At 41.0% G+C, this 18489-nt stretch overlaps 1 protein-coding gene across 2 annotated transcripts in view; it reads left to right on the forward strand.

Moving 5' to 3' along the window:
* Nucleotides 1–18489, forward strand: part of PDGFRA (platelet derived growth factor receptor alpha) — an 80956-nt gene that overhangs the window by 50609 nt on the left and 11858 nt on the right. For both annotated transcript variants that reach the window (XM_030191392.1, XM_030191391.1), the window contains 6 exons: nt 185–295; nt 2641–2794; nt 8289–8455; nt 12165–12280; nt 14175–14297; nt 16913–17024. In XM_030191392.1, the coding sequence (XP_030047252.1) occupies nt 185–295; nt 2641–2794; nt 8289–8455; nt 12165–12280; nt 14175–14297; nt 16913–17024 (783 nt within the window). The remainder of the gene's footprint in view (nt 1–184; nt 296–2640; nt 2795–8288; nt 8456–12164; nt 12281–14174; nt 14298–16912; nt 17025–18489) is intronic.

Genomic DNA, 18489 nt, shown 5'->3' on the forward strand with positions numbered 1-18489 from the left:
AGCCCTACTAATTGACACTCTGAAGTCCTCATTAGATTTCATCACAAACTTAAATCAGAAAACAAAGAGCACTGTTTTTGTATATGATTATATTATATCACATTTCTGTTCACAATACCTTGGTCACTCTTTCAAGAATTGGTAACAGCCTTCATAACTAGAATTTTTTTTTCTCCTTAAACAGCTACAGCTAGATCTAGTGAAAAGCAGGCTCTAATGTCAGAGCTCAAAATAATGACACATCTTGGGCCTCACTTGAACATTGTGAACTTGTTAGGAGCATGCACAAAATCAGGTGAGCTACGGAACTAGTATTGATTATCCATTTAAGGGGCCTTTATACTAAAAGGCGTTAAGCCCTTAGTCGCTAAAAATTGCATGCAAAAAAATTGGGTGTGCGCCCAATTTACATGTACAATTTAATTGAATAACAAGCTAATTAGAGCTGATAATTGGCTTGTTAACAACCAGTTATTGACACTAATTAGATTTAATTAGAATTTACGCACATACATTTAGGCATGGGATCCAGGCCTAAATTTTATGCGTGAGTTGAAAATAGGGGTGTGGAATTGGGAGGGGCATGGGCAGAATGGGGGTGTTCTTAAAACTTCAGAGCGTTGTTATAGAAAGAGGGAGGATACGTGCATAATTTAGGTGCATACATTTGCACCATGTTTCAGTTGGTACTAATGGCCATGCCTAAAGTTTGGCGTGATTCCTGGGCTTAAGCGTTATTCTATAAACCATTCCTAACTTTAAGTGTGGCTTATAGAATAGTGCTTTCTTCAGCACTGATTTTTTCAGCCCCATATATAGAATTCACCCCTTAATGTGTGGTTAGCATGCACCAACAGGCTTCTGCGAAATGGTGCCTTTTAGTGCATGGTAACTTGTATGTTTGCTATTTTTTAAAATTATTTTTGGAAGGGGCATGTTATGGGTAGAGAGTGGGCATTCCCATGTTATCCAGCTAGCACGTTAAGCTTAGTGTGTACTAACTGGATAACGCAGGGTTAAAGTGAGAGCCCTAGCACCTTAGAAATAGGATACAGTAAGTACTCCCCAGTCAACTTTTGCAGATACCATGTAGTAATGCAAACATTAGTGCACAACCTGCCAAAAAAGGCCTTACAAATATGCCATGGTAAATCTGGGCTTAGCAAACAGGTAAATCCATGTTAGAAAGCTCTAAACCCAGATTGTACTGCATATTAGTAAAAGGGCCCCTAAGTTAGAACAGCTATTTATGTAGAGGCTGAGCTGGGTCTGGGGCAGGGCTGCAGCAGCCGACACTTGGCCTGAGGCAGGGCCGCTGCCGCCCCCCCCCCCCCCCAGGACTGTTGCCGCTGACATCCTTCAAGATCGCTGCTGCCTCCCCCCCACCCCCACCGCAACTCCAAATACCTTGGCTGGGGGGATCCCGAGGTCCTACCAGCAGAAGAAGTCTTCCTCCAGTGCTGTTCTTCACTCTGTGCATTGCTTGCCCTACCCCTGCGGCTGCTTTTTCTCTCACATCGCGCATGCTTGGTTTCAAAATGTTATGTGGCAACTGGCCTGATTAGCATGATCAATTTATGTGATTAACTCTGAAGTAATCATATGAATAGTTTTGGATATTAACCTCATGCTGTTTCATACAGATATCTTTAACTTGATTCGTGTTTATCACCAAAGCCTCCAGAACAGCTGGATCTAAAAAAGGTTTAAACAAATTCCTGGAAGAAAAGGCCATAAACCATTATTACCAAGCCACTGCTTGCTCTAGGATTGGAAACATAAATTGGTGCTACTAATTGGGTTTCTGCCAGGTACTTGTAACCTGGATTGGCCACTGTCAGAAGCAGGATACTGGGCTAGATGGACCATTGGTCTAATCCAGTATGGCTATTCTTATGTTCTTATGTATTCCAGCCACATTTAGGCACCCACAGGTACATCAGGTCTATGGCTGGTGTAACTGTGGGTGCATGAATGTATGACTTACCAATGCAGGATTATGCTAGTATTCTAGAATGGAATCTGGATTCAAAACAAGCAGATCAGAGGGAAACATCAGCACAATGAATAGTGAATTTATACAGGGCACAGATGAAGCAACGAGGCACAACCAGATTCCAGAGGAACCAGTTTTATTCAAAGTACTGACACGGCCGGTGTTTCAGCAAATGCCTGCGTCAGGGGTCAGAAAAAGATGACTGCTTTATTTATCTTCCTGTGGATAGGCTTCATTCCTCAACAACAGAAGCTTTGTTGTGCAATATAGAAAGGTTTGCTTTTGTTGTTGAGGAGTGAAGCCCTTGATGTAGGCATTGGGTCTTTGACTAAAACTGCTTCCTCTGGAATCTGGCTCCACCTCGTTGCTCCATCGGTGGCCCTGTACACTTCTATTACTTCACTTTCAACATCAAGGAGCTTACAAGGAGATGCCTACTTCTAGATTTGCCACCATAAGAGAGCCATTTGACAGCCATCAATTAAATATTGGTTTATTAATACCTCTTTGTATTCTTCAGTAAGTCCATTGACTTTTTCTTCACAAACGTGCTTACTTCTTCTTTTGAACTGTGCTGCATTTACGTCTCGTTGTCTCTATGGCAGCTCTGACAGTGGTCTATTCTTTCTGCTTAATTTCTCTAGGGCCCATTTACATTATTACTGAATATTGTTTTTATGGGGATTTGGTAAACTACCTGCACAAGAACAGAGACAACTTTCTGAACAGACACCCAGAGAAGATGAAAAAAGACTTGGATATATTTGGGATGAATCCAGCAGATGAGAGCACAAGAAGGTAAAGGACAAATACATTAAACCTTAGTATAAAAAATATAGGGGTCGATATGCACTTAACCGGCTAAGTGCTGCTGAAATTCGCAATTAGCGCCTAACTCAGAGCCAGCTATGTTGGGAGTGTTCCGGGGATGGAGTCAGCACTTGGCCACTTAAGTGCCGATATTCAGTCCTTAAGGGGGAGATTCTATATAGAGCGCCTAAAAAAACCACACAGTACACATTTCCGCCTAAGCATATTCCATAAGCAGTGCCTAGATTTAGGCACAGTATATAGAATACATTTAGTTGATATCCCAGCACCTAAAACTATGTGCGTCTATTTACACCAACAAAAAGATGGCAAAAATCCTGGCATGTAGATTTAGGCGTACTGAGCCATATTCTATAACTACACGTGTAAATTTTAGAATACTCATGAAATGCCCATTCCCCACCCCTAACCACACACATCCCTTTTTGCCTATATGGATTAAAATTTAGGCTCTTGGCATTACAGAATACGCTTAGCAATTTGTGTGAGTAAATTCTAATTATTGTCATCTAGTACTCATTATTGCTTAAGTGCTGTTAACAACGCTGATTAAGCCAATTAAGTTATGCACATTGTTATAGAATCCGCTTGGATTTAAGTGCAGAATGCTAGGTGCACTATATAGAATCCGGGGGTAAGTGGCCAGGTGTAGTGCATAAACAGGACCACATAAAACTCTGGCCTATTTTTAAGCACTAGTCCATGGCTGCTTAAGGGCTTAAGCGGCTATGTCTAAGCTGGCTTAAAAATAACCAGATATTCAAAGTCAAAGCCTGCACAAGTCTTGGCTTTGAATATCTGGGACTAACTCTGTCGGCAGTGAGCAAAATGCTCACCTCCACTGGCTGAATATAAGACCCATAGTTTTAAAAGGCTGTTATGATATTACTTTGCATATCATGCTGACTGTGTATGCACTTACAATTTTTCATTAAGACAGAGCTCCATTTTATAGACATTTATCTCTTGCATGTTCATTATGGACAGCTTTAAAAAAAAGAACTGGAAATCAGGACCCAAAGATAAGTTTGGGGAACCCTTCACTGACAGAAGTAATTTTGCCCTGTCTGTACATAGTTAAAGCAGATCTTGGAAAAAATTAGCATGGTTGAAAACATCTGAAATTATGCCAAAATTGTGTGCTTTATGCCCACTAATGAGAAATACTTCTATAATTATATGGGCCTTAGTTTTTGTGTTAACTCATATCTACCTGTATGATGCTCATAAGTATAAGAAGAATGGATTTGATATAAGGGCTAGAAGATTTTCTCTTCTGTTATTAATGTTTCCTCAGAATGAGGCCCTGGAATGTTTTAGTGAAATACTAGGAATGTGCATTTAGAGGGTGATCCTACAGAAGGTGCCAAGATTTAGGTGCTAGGAAAGCACCTATTTGAAGTTTATTCTATAAAGAAAAGCAGGTGCCTAGAGTAAGCCACCTTTCCCTTAATTCTGTAAGTTGCCAAACATTGTGCGCACAAATTTGGGCTTGTGTTCAATTTGTGTGTGCAATTTAATTAAATAACAAGCTAATTAGCCCCAATAATTGGCTTTTAATAAGTAAATTATTAGCACTAATTAAATTTAATTAATAACATAAGAATAGCCATACTGGGTCAGACAAAAGGTCCATCTAGCCTAGTATCCTGTTCCCAACAGTGGCCAGTCCAAGTCACAAATACCTGGCAGAAACCCAAACAGTAGCAACATTCCATACTACCAATCCCAGGGGAATCCCCCCAAAAAATAATCAAGCTGGTTAGCAAGCCCGAGCCTCACTGCCCTTACCAAGAAACAGGCAGAGAAAAAGTCAGAGAAGAAACTACACTCCTAAATTTTATATGTGATCTGAAAAAGAGGGCTCAGAAATGGGAGGGTCATTGGCAGAACGGGGGTGTTCCTACAGTTAACGTGCATTGTTATAAAACAATGGGGATACACACCTAATATAGGGCCCCTTTTACAAAGCGGTGGTAAGCCCAATGCGGACTTATTGCTCGTTAAAAAGGAAGTATCGCAGGTCTACCGCAGCAGCCCAGCAGTAGTTCTCACTCCCAGCGCGCTGTCATATCCGACGTTACATAATTAGCTGGCTCCAGAAATTCAAAACTGGTGCCTGGACATTACCCAGCATCATATTTCTGGGTTCAACGCTGGTGGCTGTCAGCAACATGCTGATTGCCTCTGGCTGAATGTCTGGTCCAAAATTTCAGTAAAGTCCTAGATTTAGGAGCGTAAAAAGTATTTTTTTCTTCACCCAACGCATAATTAAACTCTGGAATTCGTTGCCGGAGAACGTGGTGAAGGCGGTTAGCTTGACAGAGTTTAAAAAGGGGTTAGATGGTTTCCTAAAGGACAAGTCCATAAACCACTCTAAATGGACTTGGGAAAAATCCACAATTCCAGAAATAACATGCATAGAATGTTTGTACATTCAGGAAGCTTGCCAGGTGCCCTTGGCCTGGATTGGCCGCTGTCGTGGACAGGATGCTGGGCTCGATGGACCCTTGGTCTTTTCCCAGTGTGGCATTACTTATGTACTTATATTTATTTATTTCCAAGACTTTCTACACAGCTCTGATGGACAGATAAGAGCGGTGTACAGGCTACATGAAGAAACAAGAAAGGAACTCCATTAAAATATAGAAAAGCAAGTAATCATACCAAGGGTGAAAATAAGAGAGGGGGAGAAAGGGAGAGGGGAAAAGAGCTTATGCAGCCTACGCAAATACAGCTGGTGAATTCAGTCACACTGCTTGTTCATAAGCTATTTGAAAGAGCCAAGTTTTAATTATATCTTAAAATTCCTGAAAGAGAGATTACTAGGAGGGTTAGAAGGAAGTTATTCCAAGTATAGGGTGCAAGAAAGAAAAAGGCACTATGACGTTTAGGTTCCAAGTAGGCAAGTCTTGGGCTGGGCAGAACTAAACAGTGGTCAGTTAGGTAGTGTAGAGACCCAGTAGGACAGTAGGGGATAGTAAGCGAGGAAAGGTAATCTGGAGTACCTAATCTTAGGGCCTTGAACGTGAGAATAGCAACCTTATATCTGATTCGCTGTTCGATGGGAAGCCAATGATATTGTTTCAGTAAAGGAATATTGTGTTTGAAGCGGTGGGCATAGCACAGTAACCTAATAGTTGTATTTTGCAGTGTTTGCAGTTTCTTCAATGCAGTGCAGGGTAGACCAGCCTAAGCTATATTACAGTAATCTAGATGAGAAGTGAAGAAAGAGAAGACCAGTGCATGAAAATGTTGCGTGTCAAAGACGTGGCAAATTGCATGCAGTTGACAGAGGACTAAAAAACTAACCTTGCTCAAGTGCGATATTTAAGGTAGAAATGAGAGAAAGGAATCAAGTATAATGCCTAAATATCGAAAGCTAGACACTGCTGAGATTGAGATGCCAAAGAGGCCACCATTTTATCAGGATTAAGTACCAACTGATGTTCTTTAAGCCAGTTAGCTACAGATGCAAGGCAGGTCTGCAGTGGTGTGAAAAAGGGGGAGACGGAAAGTGGGATATAGTGCAGAAGAATATCATCAGCATAGAAATAGGCAGAAAGCCCAAAAGACTAAATAAGGGCAGCAAGGGGACTCAGATAGAGATTGAAGAGTAGTGGAGAAAGTATTGAACCCTGAGGTACCCCATGGTGTAACTCCCTCTGTTTACAAGTTGCGTCAGACAGAATGACCTGATAAGTATGATTTGAAAGAAAGGAGATGAACCATGAGAGGACTGTACCAGTGATCCTAAAGAAGATAGACATGAGAGCAGGCGGGAATGGTTAACCAAATCAAAATCTGCAGACAGGTCTAAGGATACTGCTGGGATAGCCCTGTGTTGATCAAAGTGAGAGTGGAGTTCACTAGTGATGACCACAATAACAGTTTCTGTATTATTATGAACTCTAAAACCAGATTGATGGGGATGTAAGGCAAGGATTTTCTCAGAGAAAGATGTATGTTGAGTAAATGCTAATTTTTCTAAGATCTTAGACATATAACAGCACTAGATTCATAAATTAGGATCATAAACCTAGACAGATGAAAGGCAGATACAAATTTATAAGCATAACATTTAAACTCCTAAATTAAAATGAATTTTCAACTGAACATTTATCCGCTTGATATTAAAAGCAATTTAACTGGGGGAGAGGCTCCTGCCCAATTAAATCACTTCTGATTGCCTAAGTGGTTCTATTCAGTGGCACTGACCGGTAATCAAACAGTGACACTGAATATCACCACAGACCTCTCCTGCACTGTCTATTTAGTGCTGGGGCAATCTGCGGGCGGATCTTGGGTGAAGTATGGGAAGAGCTGGGATCTAACCAGTTAGCAGCTATGTTCAGACTGCTAATCAGTTAGGTTAGCAGAAAAGCAGTCCTAACTTTAGCCACAAAACTAACTGGACACTCGTCTGAATATTGCCCAATGCCTGGTTAGCTTCCAGGTTGTGGCACTAGTTTTCCTGCTGCCCTTCCCTTCCCTGTGACCCCAATCCCCCTACCCTCCCACCCCACATATAGGTAAGGGCTGATTGAGGCCCCCATTCTCCCCCCACTCCTGTATGCCCCCATCTTCTCCCCACTCCTGTAGGCCCATACTACCCCACTGGTGGTCCATGGCCTGGCATTGAATATTTGAGACTACGTTTGCCCATGATGGTCAGCATTTTAAAAAAATGCTCACCGCTGTGGACTGAATATTGGCTGGTTAGGAGCTCAGCTTTTTTGGATTATTAGGCTCCAGCTTTTTACATGCGTAAATGGTACCTAACTCTTCTAAAATAATCTCTCTTTTGGTTTTATGAATGCTACCACAGTCTGCATAGCCTAGAGTAGGGATTGGCAACCTACGGACTGTAGGCCAAATGTAGTCCCCAAGACTATGGGACGTATACACAGACAACATCATTAACCAGAGTTTTTGCAATTTTAAATACTGTATTTTACAAATATTTTTTTCAGAATAGTCATTCTAGCAGTTTGGTTTTATCATTTTTAGTTAAATTTGTACTTTTTAAATTTATCACAGAAGGTCTATAGAGCTCTGTGCATTTCCGGTTCTGACATTACATAATGTTGCAGCCTTCTAAGGGTAGTACTAAGGGCAGACTGACAGTGATCAAGGCCCCTGGGCACTAAGGGTCATGGGACCTTAACCTCCTATCAAAAATGATTAAACTAGATGAAAGCTAGGGCAGAGTGGCCCCCTACTTCTTGGGCCCTTGGGCACTGCCCTATTGTCCCAATAGTTAGTCTGCCCCTGGGAAGTACTAGTAATCATACGGCCCTCTTGGAGTAGTACTGACATTCACGTAGCCCTCTTTGTATAATGGTTGCCCACCCCTGGCCTAGAGCTTATTGGTTGACCCTTATTTCTACAGATTTAACATTGGAACCAAAGTACTTTCCTCAAGAAACAAATTGAAAACTGTATTCTTCTTTGTTTGCAGTTATGTTATTCTGTCGTTTGAGAATAATGGGGACTACATGGACATGAAGCAGGCTGATACTACCCAGTATGTTCCAATGCTTGAACGGAAGGAGGGCTCCAAATATTCAGATATCCAGAGGTCCATGTATGACCGCCCTGCATCATACAAGAAGAAATCTGTTTCAGGTACCTGGGAAATGAAGCTCACTGGCACTGGCAGAAACCCAATTAGTAGCAATATATAATGCTACAAATCCCAGGGCACGCAGTTGCTTCTGTTAAGTCCATCTCAATAACAGGCTATACTTTTCCTCCAGGAACTTGTCCAAAAATATTTTAAACCCAGATATGTTAATCGTTGTTACCCCATCCTCTGGTAGCGAGTTCCAGAGCTTAACTATTCATAGAGTGAAAAAATATTTCCTCCTACTGGTGTTAAAAGTATTTCCATGTAATTTCATTGAGTGTCCCCTGGGCTTTGCACTTTTTGAAAGAGCGAAAAATCAATTCACTTTTACCTGTTCTACACTACTCAGGATTTTGTAGACCTTAGTCATATCTCCTCTCAGCCATCTCTTTTCAAAGCTGAAGAGATTTAAGCTCTTTAGCCTTTCCTCAAATGGGAGGAGTTCCATCCCCTTTATCATTTTGGTCACTCTTATTTGAACCTTTTCTAATTCCGCTATATTTAGCATTTTTTTGAGATACAGCAACCAGAATTGAATGCAAGTAGTGTGTGTAAATTCTAATTACTGCCAATTAGGGTTGTTAATTGCTTGTTAACATCCAATTGGTGCTGATTGGCTTGCTAACCAATTGAGTTGTGTGCGCAAATCAGAATACGCCCAGATTTGCATTCAACTCTAGTTGCACTATATGGAATTTACAGGATTGTCCTCAATGTATCCAAAGCAGTGCATAACAGAAAAATATCATCAGTGTAAGAAGATCATAACTCCCAATTTTGACAATATGCATCCCACCTCACTCAAATAAATATTAGAGAGAGCAATAGGGAAGAACCCTTTAGGACCCCACAACTAGCTTTCCACTCCAAGAACACACAAATCTAGTCTGTGTCCTGTTTATGACAATCTACAATGGAATGGAAAAGCTTCAGCAACAACTTCAGTAACTGGAATGTGAGGACAGTGCTGGGCAGACTTTTATGGTCTATTTTTCTCAAATTACAAGATGGATTCAGATAGGCTGGAGTGAGCTTCGATGGCAACTCCAGTAGTTGGAACGTAAGGACAGTGCCAAGCTATGGTCTATGTCCCAGAAATGCCAAAGAAATACCATGATCAAGTATATTATATTACATTCATTATTGGCTTAATTATGAATTGATAGTGTGACTGTTAGGCAGACTGGATGGACCATTTAGGTCCTTATCTGCCATCTTTTACTTTGTTACTATGTATTACTGCTTAACAGACCTAGGGAAATGATTCCAAACAAGAGTAGCTTGAAATGAATAGGAGGTTTCTTAAACTTTCTTCCAACTTATTCTATTTAAAAATCAAGAAAATGTAGTGTAATATTTGATTCCTTTCCAAAATCTCAGGGCTTCTTTTACAAAGCTGTGCCAGCGATTCCCACGCTGCAAATAAGAGGAAGCCCATAGGAATTGAATGGGCTTTCTCTCATTTCCCGCACCAAGAATCGGTAGTGCAGCCTTTGTAAAAGAAGCTCTCGATTAGCTGCTCTAACATTGCCCTCTCTAGTACCTTTGACAATAATGCCAAATTGGAAATTGGTCAAAAATCCTAAAAACAACTATTCTCATGGCTTCCTTTTTTTCAAGATTGGAGTAACGACAACTTGCTTAAGTCCACTTGGGACACTACCTTTCTGAAGTGGCAGATTTATTAAATACACTAAAAAATAGGTGCAACAGATTCACTGAGGGGTCCTTTTACTAAGCCACGTAAGCATCTATGTGTGTCCAATGTGCGCCAAAAAGGGGCTACTGCTCGGCTACCGTGTGGCTCTTGCGGTAATTTCATTTTTGTCATGCGTCCAATACGCACTTCTGAAAAATAATTTTTATTTTCAGACACGCGTATCAGACGCAAGCCAAGTGGCATTTCGTGTGCGTAGGTCATTACCGCCCGGTTACCATATGAGACTTTACTGCTAGGTCAATGGATGGCGGTAAGGTTTCAGACCCAAAATGGATGCGCAACAATTTTCATTTTGCCGCACGTCCATTTTCGGCAAAAATCTTAAAAAAGGCCTTTTTTGCAGGTGCGCTGAAAAATGATCCTGCGCGCACCCAAAACACATGCCTACACTACCTCAGCGCATCTTAGTAAAAGGACCCCTCAATTGAGACAAATAGTAATAGGGTACATAATCTGAGAATAACCCAGAAGATTTTATAGATTGAAGATATCTGCCAACTTCAAAACAAGAAACAGTTTGAAAATTGTGCCAATGATTATTATGAATCAACAGATTCCTCAACCGATTCACTTTTTTCACCATCTCCATCACATTGAATTGCCAACTCAACTGTTTCAGCTCCTGATGATATCAGGTGTTCCTAGAGAACAGCTTAGCTATTTTTTCCCCAAAGAAATTTGTAAACCCAGCATTAGTTAAAGACTCATCTAGAGCTGTATGACAGTTTGTTGTCATACGTTCTTTTACTATCTTGAACAGTTCATGAAGACTATTGTTAAATACAGTGAATTCTTTTTACTCTTCAAGATTTCTTAGTAATAATACATCCCCTCAATTGACGTCCTAAACTTACGTTACTTATGTTTACGTTTTTGAATACTAGTCATTTATAGCTAAAGAGTTTTTGGAGACCAAATATGATTCAAACAAGTCTTGTGCAATTGCATGTAAGAATTCATAGCACTTACTAATTCTCAAGTGTTCTTCCAAGGATAAAAGTCATTGTGCAGAAATGACCTATCTAGTAGATGATTAACATGAATTTCTGTGCACTTAGTTAATGCACTAGGAAAATGAATTCTTTTCTTTCTGCAGCTGACAGCATTAGTCTTCAGGAAAGTCTAAATGATGGGCAGGCATCAAAACTTTCATTCTTCAGTGACTGAACGCATGAAATGGAAATTTTAGAGAGGAAATACTCAAATGTGAGCTGGAAACTAGAGAACAATTTAGGATAACTTTCTTGATATTACAAACTTTTACATTTTGAAATTTACGAAAGACCACACTCAAAAAAAAAATCTGTTCTTCAGCGTAAAACTGTTAAAAAAAGGAGAGAAAAGAATCTTTCCATGATGTTTCCATTTTATTCCATGTTATAACCAAGAAATAGAGAAGATATAGAGAGATATTAAGGAGCCATACACAAAGCTTAAAGATAATTAGGAAAGATGATGCATCAAGGCAGCATTAAATTTTAGCAATCCAAGGGGCCCTTTTACCAAGCCATAGAAGTGCTACCATGGGCTTGGCGCACCCAAAAATTATTTTACAATTTTTTTTTAGCACCAGAGGCTTACCCGGCGGTAATCAGGCAGTGCTGTGCGCTGCCAGTTACCACTGAAGAGGCAGTAAGGGCTCCCCCGGAAATGGCTAAATGGCATGTGTTACACTTATTGCACCACCATTTCCATTAAAAAAAAAATGTCCTTTTAATGGCAGTAGTAAAAGGAGGCCTTGGTGTGTGGCAAACCCACGCACAGACGCCTCTCCAGGGGTCCTTTTACCAACGCTTAGTAAAAGGATCCCCCAAATGAGCAGTATCAAAACATCATAATAATTCAGCTCACGATGCAACCACATGGGGATCCTTCAGCTATCTGAGACCTAACAAAATTTAGGAAAATCCTGAAGTAATTATGCTCCAAAACACATAATTATTGTACTATATATTTAAACAACAAACATTTTGCTTTCTTTTTGATAGACCCAGAGACCAAAAATCTCCTCTCAGATGACAGTTCAGATGGCCTCTCTCTACTGGATTTGTTGAGCTTTACCTACCAAGTCGCACGTGGAATGGAGTTTTTGGCATCTAAAAATGTAAGTGCAGATTATGAATATCATACCTTGGCCCTTCCTTAGGAGTCAATATATAGTAATAAGAAGTATTAAAACTGCAGTATACACACATTAACAACCAATTTTAATGCTGGCATTATTTCCAGGAAAAGAGTATGCTCAGTGCGCAGTGTACAAAATAACATTAAACCCAGGAATTTTTGAGAAATAATGTGGATGTGTTATCAACAAGTACAGAAGAACACAAACCTTCGCACAGGTAAAAAGCAAAAAAGTCACAGCAAAGGAGACAAAATAGATGATGGAAAAAATCTTCTACTGGACTCAAAACAGTTCACAGCAAAAGTTTATTACTAAAACCTGGACTCGACACAAGTCATGTTTCGGCCACTCCGGCCTACCTCAGGAGCCCCTAAAATGGTACAAAGCACACATATTGTAAAAAAGCATGTTGGTAAACATCTAAAGCAGTTAAGCAGAATAGAAAGTATATCAAAATGCAAAGCAAAGACACAGATAAATTTAGATTAATAAAATCTAAAATAAAATACATGTGCACAAAATGGAAAAGTAATTGGTATCTTCAAAGTGACATTTACATACAACCAAATGTATATATCAAAAGAAAATCTTTTGTATATAAAAAAGGTAAGTACATGAAAAATCATTAGTATTCCGGAATGGCATTGCATACATAAGACCAAATTGGTGCACAACAATAATATATTTATACATAAAAATTAAGGGAACAAAAAAGAAAAAATAGGGAAAAACAAGGATGCTGTGAACTGTTTGAGCCCAGTAGAAGTTTTTTTCCATCATCCATTTTGTCTCCTTTGCTGTGACTTTTTTGCTCTGGATGTGTTATCACCAGTGATAATGTACCTATGTTATCACTGCCAATAACGTACAGACATTATGCTCCAGGGGCTACTACAAGGCCTGATGTGGACTGTGATGATCCCTAAAACACCCCTCCCTGAGTGACAATAGAAGGCTATCCAAGCCAAAAATAAATAAATAAATAAATAAAAGTACTCTCTTTAACAACAACAAAAACTACTACAAAAAATCTACACAAGGCCAGTCATTGCCATTTTGCATGTTGGAGCTGGAAGGGCCAGCAGGGGAGATGAGCTTTTTTTTTTTTTAGCTCGAACTTATCGCAGCAGGATTCTAAAACTGCTGCAATCTGCTTTGAGGATTATTTGGAAAAGTGAGCCAAAAATCCTAAAATTATTATTATAATCAGGAGGAACTGGAGGGGGTGGGGTGGTCCTTTGACATATGAAGACTTTTGTGACAAAGAGGATTCTCCTGTGGTCTCTGGGGTCCCTTTATTAGGGAGGAGTGGGGGAAGAAGACCAGAGAGGGGGTTCCTTTGGTTGTGGGGACCTTTTGTCAGGGGATAGAAAGGAGAAGGAGAGAACTCTTTTAGTTCATAGGGGCTGTTTACTTCACTGGGAGAGAGGACTTTGGGGTCATTATTGTCCATTTTGGGCCGTGTGTTACCCTCAGAGACCAAAGCAAAAACTTAACTAATGAATTAATGCAAATTGCATTGCTTAACACAAGTTCAGTTAACCCTGTTTAATTTGATTTGTATGCCGCCTTCACAAAATGCTCAGGAAGGGTTCAATAAAAATATATTAATGTGCTGTGGATGAATTTTTACAAATGTCTTCATTATTATTTAAGGTATGAACATGCAATAACACTTGGTTAATATAAATATAGGCTGGTACTCACATGCATTAAGGGTTAGGCAGAGTTTAAACACATTGAACCCACATTAATGAGAATTTAATATGAGTCAACAATGTCTTACCCATGATATACATTTGTATATCAGTCTAACATTACCAAGTAGGTATGATCTCTCCATTGATATTTCTTTTTTCTTTTCCTTGGGTAGTGTGTACACCGTGATTTGGCAGCTCGTAATGTCCTTCTAGCTCAGGGGAAGATTGTGAAGATCTGTGACTTTGGTCTGGCAAGGGACATCATGCATGACTCCAACTATGTCTCTAAAGGCAGTGTAAGTATTTTGTCAGTTTGGTTACATTTTGAGGTCTACAAAACTGGGAATATGGGTGAAAAAAACCCTAAAATAGAATAAATCCCCAAGTTTATTTTTTACAAAGAACAATCGGATCAATATTCAGCTGCAATTTTCCAGATAGGAGCTGCTCCTACCCAGAAAATGCTGCTTGCTGGGGCCCTCTCTGGATTTTCAGTTGCATTATCATCTCTGACAGCATTGGAACTTTTTATAGCGGGTGCATCACCTCTGCGACCCCTCGTCTCCCCCTTGTGCCCCTCCCCTTGGTACCTTAAAATCATCTCTGCTGCAGTTTTCATCTAGTCAGTGGCAGTGGCACTCACAGGCTGCCTGCCCTCTCTGAACTGTCCCGCCCTCTGAAGAATAGGAAGTTGCATCAGAAGAGGTGGGACGTTTATAGAGAGGAAATCCTATGAGTGCCGCTGCTGCTGCCTGGGGTCAGAATGCAGCAGAAATGATATAAGGCCTGACAGGGAGTGAATACATAACACATACACCTAGTTTAAATATGCCACTAGTGTACAAATGAGTGGAGTCTAAGTGGAGACACACACAATAACTCATGTAAATTTAGCAATCTAGGGGCCCTGTTTACTAAGGTGAGTTGGTGTTTTTAGCGTGCCTACAATTAGCGCATGCATTAACCATGTAGGTGCCTATATGGGATATTGTACGCATGAACATGGTTAATATGTGTACATGGCTTATGTGCGTTAAAAATGTTAACGTGTCTATAACGCTGCTTAGTAAACAGAGCCCTAGGTGTGAGCATTTGCACTAGTCTATGGCTGGTATAAGGGATCACATCTTTGCCTTGCTGTGCTAATATCCTATAAAGGAAAGTAGATGCTTACTTCCCTTTATAGAATAGGCTCAACTAGGTGCCTAAAAATGTGCCCCTGTTATAGAATTATGGCAGTCCAGGGGCAGAATCAAGGCAGAGCTGGAAGTTATCTGAGTGATGCCGATTCTTAGCACTGGTACCCAGATAATGATCCAGGCCACATGCTGTCCTGACTGACCCAGATAATTATGCAAGTACAAGTGCTGAATATCAGCAATATTCGTTTAATTTCCAGCGACCATTATATACCCAGATATTCAGTGTCGATATTCAGGTATTAACTGCTGCTAATATGCAGCTATAGATTTAATTGCTGCAGTCAGGGTTTGAATTCAGTCTTGATCATGGTGTTTAAATTTAAGGGAAGAATATTTATATAAAATTAAAAAGCAGCTCTCCTTAAATTTTTATTGTTCTGTTACCTAGTTGTCTCTAAAGACACAGAAATGCATTTGAGGCCCTTTTACTAAACTTTATTCCACAGCTAATTTGCCTTTTACCATGTGGTAGGCAATAACATAGGCACACACTACTATCTACAGAATTAATAATAGCAGTGTGTGGTAAAAATGCCATGATAGTTGCCTATCACAGGAGTGGACGGAAGATGGGCATGGCATAAATGGACAGAGGTGTGGCCGACTGTGGTAGTTACCACACAAGTCAGTACCCGTGAATTTTCTGCAATAGCTCAGCAGTCCCAGGTAGGAGCTTTCACCCTTTGCTCCCGCCTGGGCTTCGGCAGGACTCCTAAATGGCCACCAAAATTCTTAGTGGTAGTTCCACAGTGATTCTGCTAGGGGGCATCATGCCATTTTGGAGACTGGCTGAGGTCTGGGTGGGAGAAGAGATGGACTGCTCCTGTGGTAGGTTCCAAGGAGGTCAGGTTGGTGGGGTAGGGGAGACCTCTGGGGGGATATTTTAATTGGGGAGGGGGGCGGGGGATGAACAGGGTTTTAAGCACAGGGCAGGGTTTATGCACAGGGTAGGTTGGGGCTGGTGGTGTCACCAAGGGTGCAATTGGATGTTTGGCAGGAGGATGGGGGAATCTGAGCTTTTCAGAAGGGATCAATGCTTTCGGGGGGGGGGGGGGGGGATGGCAGGGAGAACTGATAGTAACTATGGGGGAATCAGAGCTTTTCAGAAGGGATCAATGCTTTTGGGGGGATGGCAGGGAGAACTGATGTGTGTGTGTGTGTGTGGGGATCAGATCTCGGGAAGAGGTGTGGGGGAGGGTGCACCACCGCAGCAGTACTCAGGCTGATTATTTTATGGGGACCCACAGTGCATTGCCTGCAGTGGTGGACAGCATGGTACTATTGCGCTATCCACTACTCCAGGTCATGTGGTACTCTGTGTTACCAGTTTGCCCAGCGTAGTAAATGCAGAGCAGATACAAGGTATGTCCTCTGCATTTACCACACAGGCTTTGCATTAACTGCACCTTAATCTTTGCTATTAATGTTTGTTAAGTTTAAATTCTACCACCATTTAGTAAAAGGGCTTCTTAATATATATGTCTGTGCTTTGCTAAGATGTTAAATAGCAGTTGCTTATGCAGTTTGTTACAAGTTTAATGAGAAAGACAAAGAAGGTTAACATTGCTCAAAGCTTGTAAACATCAGACACCTACTGGTACTTTACTGGTGTTTGATTGTCAATGATGATCTTGTAGTATATTCTCTATTAAACCAATATGGCAACCATAATCTGTTATTAAGTATTCATGCTTGTTTGCTTGATGCAGACGTTTCTTCCAGTGAAATGGATGGCACCTGAAAGCATCTTTGACAATTTGTACACAACACTGAGCGACGTGTGGTCTTATGGCATTCTGCTGTGGGAAATCTTTTCCCTGGGTATGTAGTGGTCATTTTTCTAGTTAATAACATGTCTCCACATAAGTTGCATGCATTTTTTACAGACTGAAGGGTGTCACTTGGAGTCAACTTTAGATCAAATATTGTGCAACTTTAAAGTTTGATATCATGGAGTATATCCTTAGTACTAGAAAGTTGCAATGAGACAGAAATTTCACCCATCCCCACCCCTGGAATCTAACCTGTCTCTGCTGGAATCTAACCCGTCTCCGGCCATCCCCACTGGAGTCTCTTCCATCCCTGCCTGTCTCCACAAATCTCCACTATCCCCGCTCATTCCCATTAAAATAAATAAATAAAATAAAAAGTATTCACTTTTTGGCAGTTTTCATTCAGCTAAAAGACCTGCAAAATTCAATCCGGCAAATTATTTTCAGTTATTGAATAAACCTGTTAAAGTATGCAACGTCTTTAAATTAATGTATAGTATTTTTGTCCTGCACCAGACCAGAGCATACAGTTAATCTGATTCTAGTGATGCAGAGTAGTGGAACCATACATTGCACATTCTATTGCACATAATTACAGTATTTACAACAGCGGCTGGTTGAGGAAGGGGGTTGTTGATAGTGGAGCAGCTCTTGTTCTGCCCCCGATCCCCTGATTCCCACCCCCTGCCTCCAGAACGGTCTGCACTGCAAACGTTGGTATCTGCCTACAAACTATCTCCACCATGCGTGCATCTCACCGTGAGAGACTCAGAAAAGCAAAATAATCCCTCAGGAGAATGTTCTTCCAGAAAGTGAGAACAGTGTGCATGTCAAAAAAAGGCTGTTGACGATTTACAGTATGATGTGCCAAACAAATTAGCTGTAGCTTCTCGTGCATGTGGAAGAGGAAAAGTAATATGGCGCTGAGTCAGGAGGCAGGACTGGGAAGTGGCCACCAATCACCAGTTGCTACACGTATGTGCCTGTAGATCAGGTGACCTGATGGGGCTGTACTTCTGCAGCTGCGCTGATCAGAGCAGGTGGTCATGGCACAAGGAGTCCTGGAACCTGTAAGGATTACAGTTACGCTGACCTGGTGCACACTCGTGGGAACGCCGCAAGAACTGCATTCATCCCCGTTCAGGATTCCTGCAGCCCTGGAGGGGATTCCCATGGGAGTCCCGTGGACCTGGAGGGATTCCCCGCGGTCACTGCAGGGTTCCTCTAATACTGTTCCCATGCAGCTCTCTTGTTAGTACGCCTGAAATGAAAAGAGCCAGACCAATCAAAATGATAAAAGGGGCTAGCCTGGTGCCATGCAGAAAATCCTGGGTTCAATCCTCTTGTCGGATCTTATGCCTCCTTGTGTTAGAAAGGGGTAGGAATAATATGGAAATAGAGTTCAGTCCATGGAGGAGAGGGAGGTTCATTCATTGTGCAACGGTGATACTTAATGTTCAGTTTATGGGCTTATGATTTCAAAATTCTGGAAGGATCCTTGGTGTGTTTTCCTT

The sequence above is a fragment of the Microcaecilia unicolor genome, chromosome 2 (assembly GCF_901765095.1).
Source record: "Microcaecilia unicolor chromosome 2, aMicUni1.1, whole genome shotgun sequence".
Classification (NCBI taxonomy): Eukaryota; Metazoa; Chordata; class Amphibia; order Gymnophiona; family Siphonopidae; genus Microcaecilia; species Microcaecilia unicolor.